At 38.3% G+C, this 6,542-nt stretch overlaps 1 protein-coding gene across 1 annotated transcript in view; it reads left to right on the top strand.

Annotated features, from left to right (window-relative positions):
- Window positions 1–3,077, top strand: part of thsd7ba (thrombospondin, type I, domain containing 7Ba) — a 134,284-nt gene extending 131,207 nt beyond the window's left edge. The window contains exons 23-27 of the mRNA XM_037686118.1: window positions 404–499; window positions 1,636–1,718; window positions 2,094–2,289; window positions 2,608–2,695; window positions 2,996–3,077. Of these exons, the coding sequence (XP_037542046.1) occupies window positions 404–499; window positions 1,636–1,718; window positions 2,094–2,289; window positions 2,608–2,695; window positions 2,996–3,077 (545 nt within the window). The remainder of the gene's footprint in view (window positions 1–403; window positions 500–1,635; window positions 1,719–2,093; window positions 2,290–2,607; window positions 2,696–2,995) is intronic.
- Window positions 3,078–6,542: the final 3,465 nt, after the last annotated feature.

The following is a 6,542-nucleotide window of genomic DNA, read 5'->3' as shown; positions in this document are numbered from 1 at the left end:
TATATATATATATATATATATATATATATATATATATATATTTAGTTTGCCTCAAATTTCATCTATGTGTGTCTAGACTTTACTTACCATTAGAAATCAAAATGTTCTGTCTTGTCTCTACAAATCATCTTTTTGATACATTTTCCCTCAGAAAAATAAGAGCTTTGATTGCAATAAGAGGCCTATTTCATACATTTCTGACCAATTTATTTTATTTTTTTCTAAAGTTCTTTAGTTTATAAGTGCTTCCCCCCCGTTATTGTAATCAGAAATCGTCTTGCATTGTATGACAGAAGCCAGAAGGAAAATGGAGGTTACCACCTATAGAAGCCTGACAGCAAGTCGGGATGGCCAATACAAACTGCTAATGAGCAATGTATCTGCCTGTCTGCCATTACTGCAGGAGGAAAATGCCACACTTACCAGTGGAAAACAGGAGGATGGAGCAACAATGAGAGGGCAGTGTGGTGTCAGCGCTCAGATGGAGTTAATGTCACAGGTGAACAGTTGCAGTGTCCTCTGGCCACTTTATGGATGGATTACACCTCCCAGGAACACAAACACGCACAGATTCCTCTATAAATCTGTCTTACAGCAGGCTGCAGCTGAAAGTGCACCATCTCTGTTTTTGTCTGTCTCTCTGTCCTCATGAAGTTAGTCACTTTGAGCTGTTTTCAATTCAGTCTAGATCACAGGGCCATTTCCTGCAATATCTTATAATTCGATGGCTCAAATAGAAATGTATATTTGTTGCTGTGACATTAAGTGAATCTCCTTTCATTTATCTATGAAAGCTGTCAAACTTTAGGAGAAGGGCTTGTAGAAGGTGGTTTGAAATTACATTTCCAAGAGATCTCATTATTGGATCAGGAAATAATGGAAAATGCAACATTTGGAAAGATCTGACAGGGGTGAATGAAAAAGAAGTATCATCTTGAAAGTTTGCAGTGTTATACTGTCACTGGGCTCTGCTTCAGCAGATATGATTTTTTTATTTATTATTTAACTGTATGCCTTCAGAAAAAAATAAATTAAAATGAGATTAAATAAAAAATTCACAGTGACATGTGAAATATGCATTATGTCACACATTTTGACACTCATGCATTCCCATAGCATGATTTTAGTGCAGTTTTAGTTCACTTTTATACCCTTTGTCTACCTATTCCCATCCCTATTTATTTCTTTTCTCCAGTTTAACATAACAAATCAATAAACCAGACAGAGCTGGGATGCTTTCACTCCTTATAAATATAATCATGTGTTTGTTGGAAGTAAAGCAGGCGCAGAGAATCAGAACAAAGATAAAAGTACTGTGGGAATAAAAGCTTTAGGCTGGCTTGATGTGCTGTAAATAGTGGGCGAATGTGATCTTATCACTGCAAGGAAGTATTTTTGGCAAAAATGAACCCAGAAGGGAAATAAATTCTCCATCTGCAGAGAAGCCAGGAGCCCAAGGCATTACTCTTTGATATTCTGACGTGCAATTTTCCATGTTGGAATTAAAATGTTCACCAATTGATCAGGGACCCCGATAGGCCTCTGGGCCCATTAATCAGTTGTGACAAGAACGTTAATTTACTGATCAATGGGAAAAAAGCAGAACAGATATAAGAATAAGTTGTCTTTCTCCAGGGGGGTGCTTCCCACAAAAAAGGCCTACTACTCTTCGACACTGCCATCCTCCGTGCACCAAACCGTTCACACACTGCACACCGGTAAGATCCTCCTGCTTTGATCAGAGAGCTGTGATCTCCGTTGTTCTCACGGTGGTTTTGTTGTTTTCTGCTCACATGCTATGTTGGGAGTGAAATGGTTTTTGACAGATGACATTTTTAATTCCCCACAACAGGCCATTAAAAGCTAATGAGATTAATACCAATGAGTGTGAACTCTTTGTCAGTTAGCAAGTACACCTGTGGGGTGATATGGACCGGGACGCTGCACAGAAGTTAACATTACACTGCCCCTTAGAGCACCACGGTGTAACTGCACTTAGAAATGCAAGGCTGTAAAGTGTGAAGTAACAGTTGCAGACGTCCTCTGTGGGGAGTAAATGATTTTTCTTCTGGCCTTGCTACCTCTTCAAACAGAGCGGAGTGTGTGGGTGTGAGAAAGGCTACACTGAAGTGATGACCTCGCACGGTTTTCTGGACTATTGCACGAGAACCCCAGGGGTGGACAACAGCAAGAAAGCTGACGTGAAAACCAACTCTGGGAGATTAAAACCCAGACCGTCTCAAGCCAATGACCTCTTCAGTGAGTGGACCTTGCGACCTGTTGGCCCAGGTACTGAAATGGAAATCATCCGTACAGATCAGGCAGCATGGCTGCGGCTGCTGCCGCCTTTGAAATTGCCTTTGTGCTGTAGATCTAGAATCAATGGGCCAAAGGAAAAAGATCATTAGGGCAATATTTTTACAGGTCTCATCATTATAGACACTGGGGGGGAAAAAAGACTAAAATGGATCATAAAACTGCCAAGAAAATCTCTTTTGCTGTATGGTTGAAATGAAATCAGACCTACTTCTATTTAAAATGGGGATCATCAATAAATTTGATTCAGAGAAACAAATATTTAAAACTCCATCTTTTTTGATTGCACAGATGGAAGAGTAAAGCTGTGGGTTTACGCCGTGACTGTCGTCGGCTTCGTCGTGATACTCTTCGTTATCGCATTATCATTCCTGGTCTGGTACGTGCTACAATACTCTCTTAAGAAATTCCTCACCGTGTTTGATTTTGAAAGTGAGGAGCTCCGCTGTAGATCACACACTTTATATGCGAACAGAATAAACATCAAGAGGCACCGTGAGGTTCTTTCCTCGAACAAAACTCACCCGACTACAAGTTATACCCCTCCACGCATTTTAAACTGTGTGCTGTTATCAGTTAATAGAATTCCTTTAAAGACTGGAATCATGTTGGGCTGCCTTGTGCTACTGAGCCGTGTGCATTCGTAACTTTTCCTTTTCTATTTTCTCTGTTTATTCAGCAATCCATACAAAACCACAAAGGCGTCTGCTCCTCCACAGAAGCCTCTGACTCTTGCCTATGATGGGGACATGGATATGTAACCAAGCTGCTATACCTCATGAGGACATGCTTGGCCTTGGACCAAAATCTGGCCGTGTTCTGATTGTGTCCCGACCTGTTTAGGATTGGTTGTGGATGTGAGCTAATAGACGATAGCCACGTTTTTGCTGCTGAATGGCGAAGTAGCCAACTCAAAAAAGCAGAACCAAAGCTGATCAAGGAGAAAGTGAGACATGGACCTCTAGTTGTTCTTCTCTTTTTAAATAACTGCTTGCAACATGAACCCACAGTTGAAGCATTATTTGCAATTTAAAAAAAAAAATGGGAAGACTCTGAAACAAAAGTGAATCTACAAGGGTTCATTCTGGAGATTTTTTGTGTCAAGAATCAAAGGGACCACTTTCTTTTTTCTTTAGTTTCTTTGTTTGTTTGAGTCTGGAGAAAGACTGAATTACTAGAGTCTGCAGTCGCTCAGAATTCAAAGGCCCTGCAACAAGAACCGTTGGATTTTTCTCATTAGTGCTGGATCTTTGTGAAAGGAAGTGTCACAACCTCTTTTGGATGAACTAAGCAGCACCTCCTTGTTTTCTTTTTTTCCTGAATAAAAAAGATGGTTTATGCACTATGTTAGTGCTGATTCAGTTTTGTTGTTTCTTTTCAGATGACTTTTCTAGTGTTTTCCCTGTGATGCAAGTTTTTTGCCGTCTGATTGTGTATTGTTTGATGATGCAATATGTTGTGTATATGTGGGAACCAAAAGCAAGCCTGCCTTGAGTGTAACGATGCCGTGATGCAGTCATTTCTCTTTTGTTATAAATTTCCCAGCCACAGACGCCAAAATAAAGTAACTTTTTTTTAAGCCATTCTTTAAAATAAAGGTTACTATTTGACTGGTGTAGTTTAGATAGAAAAAAAATCAAAAACAGGACACAACGGCTATTAATGCAACCAGCAACACAGAAGTCATACCTCATATATGCTTTATTTTATTTTTTTTATTTTTTTTTACAAGATGCGATACAAAACAGCACTGATAACCAACAACACACAAACACAACAAAGGGGGACATTAAAGCAGATTGTATCCACTGGGTTCCACTTGGTATTTTATTGGAGAAAAAAAAAAAACACTTTATTTCCATCTCAAACTTTTTTTTTTCAGTCATTTTGCATTAATTCTGTAAACGGTGAAAGGGCAATAATGTTTAATTTGTTTTTATTTTTCTCAAGTCTCATAGATGTGTGTGCGTGTGTGTGTCTGAAGCAATTTTAATGACACAAAATGGCTATAAATCAATTTTACAGATATTGAGCTGAAATTTGGTGTAGTGGTGGTGGCTGAGACTGATTTCCTAGTGTATGCAAACAAGTGCTAACAGAGCTGCAAGAGCTGTGCCTAAACGTAGCCATTACCTAATGGAAATTTGTTTTTGGTTAGAAAAATATCCCATTAACACACAATGGATTTTAATTAACTTTTCAGAAAGTAATCATTAATTCGGCATCTTCAACTCAAAATTTGGACTTAACCCATTCCACATTGGCCACTGCAGCCAACTGACCTTTTATAACACAACAATGGCTTCAACTCAGTGATTTTTACAAATCTTGAATTCAAATCTGATGTGGTAGTAGCTGATTCATAACACATACTCCAATCACTAACATATTATACAAAACCACAAAAGATATTGCAAACAGGGGGAATGCACATAATGTTGTTTTCAAGGTTGGAGCAAAATTCGAACAAGTGTCATTTTGTTCCATTAGATGAGTCTAAAAGTTTGGCATGAAAGGCATCAGGTGATGCATTCTTTCAAGGAATCCAAGGCTTTTAATTAAAATGTTTGTTTTTTTTGGTACATTACAACAAAATATTAGATCAGCCATCATGTTCTTAACCTATGTTTCTTTTTTTTTTTCTTCTGTTGTGAGCAAGTAACTGGACTTGTAACTAAGATCTCAAAAACTAAATACAGTATCTTTCAGTTAATAAAAACACTGCCATTTGTTCCTGTTCTCTCTGTTATTCAGCTCTGAATAAATTTGAGTAAGTAAAGCCATTGTTTAACCACAACATCTTAAATTAGATTAGAATTTTCTGACCTTAAGCCTCATTTAGACATGATTATTTAATTCTTGACTTCAACCCAGTGGAAAACCTGCTGTAGCTTCTTATGTTGGCTAATTTTGGTGCTCACCAGGTTTTAAGCTGTTTCTCATTCTGCCTCCACAAACTGGACGTGTAAAGGTCTTACGCTGTCTGACCTCATTCTGAATGTATTTAATCAGTAACTCTATAATCTTTATGGTTGTGTGCAAATACAGTTGTCACATGTTGCGAGTGTGACAACCGTATTTCAGCAGCTGTCTGTACGTAGGCATGCTTGATCCTTTTTGGCAGAGAGTGCTCCAAGTGGCCTTGCAAAAACTCAGTTTCATAAGTTGCCAAACATTTTAGAATAGTCTCCCCCAGGCAGTGTTTCTAACATTTGGCCAACAAAAAGCGCACATGGTAAATGTTAGTTCAAAGACAATAATCAACATATTTGCCAGTTCTAGATAACACAACATATGTTATCTACACTATAACACAAAGCCAGCCTCACATGTTTTAGACAACTGTTAGATTACCATATTTTTCAGACTATAAGGCACAATATCAATGAACCGGTCTGTTTTCATACATAAGGTGCATTAAGTGAAACAAATTCATTTTGACAGATTTTTGAGCGCCATGCACCACACAAAATCGGTTCGAGATCAGTAAGCACAACAAGAATTAATACATAAGATGCACCATATTATATGTCTCACTGTCAATTTTTGAGAAAATTAAACGATTTTAAGTGCGCCTTATAGTCCAAAAAATATGATATGTCCCAGAAATCCAAAGGTATGTCCACCCACCATTTACAGAACCATGCTATTTGTGTTACTATTGTGTGTACATGGGGAACTGGACAAAATGCAAATAAATTGTGAAACCATGTGACAATAAAGCCCAGTCTTTCTTCTTTCTTTAGCATTTTTAGGGTTCAAAATGAAGGAAATGTTTATGGGAGAGAGAAAGTCCTGGTAAAACCTTCCCCAGCTCCTTGACTTTCAGATCCTGATATATTGTAATTACTGCAGGCTCCCAGGCAAAGCCCAGAACAGATAAGCAGTTGATAAGATTCATCTGGCCCTGCAGCCAGATTTCCAGTCCGATAGTCCCAGGATAATCGCAGGCTGTGAGGGAAACGGAGTTTAAATCTTTGTCTCATCTAATTCATTTATTTAATACTGTCACTTTTGTTTCAGACGAGGCTGAATTAAAATGCTTGTGTCACGGCCATCTGATCCGTGGCAAAGACGTAGGCTGATCCTGTCATGTTCAATTCATCTCGTTTGGCCATCTTTCAGGGCAAATTTGCAGGTTTTAGTGAAGATTTATGAACAGAGTGACAGTGCAAGTGTTTCATTTTAATTTATTTAATTTGTCTATATAAGGAAGCAGTATCGCT

This window comes from Nematolebias whitei, chromosome 13 (assembly GCF_014905685.2).
Source record: "Nematolebias whitei isolate Nwh7 chromosome 13, NemWhi1, whole genome shotgun sequence".
NCBI lineage: Eukaryota > Metazoa > Chordata > Actinopteri > Cyprinodontiformes > Rivulidae > Nematolebias > Nematolebias whitei.
The sequence above is the reverse complement of the archived record's forward strand: the minus strand, read 5'-3'. Positions and strand labels throughout refer to the sequence as shown.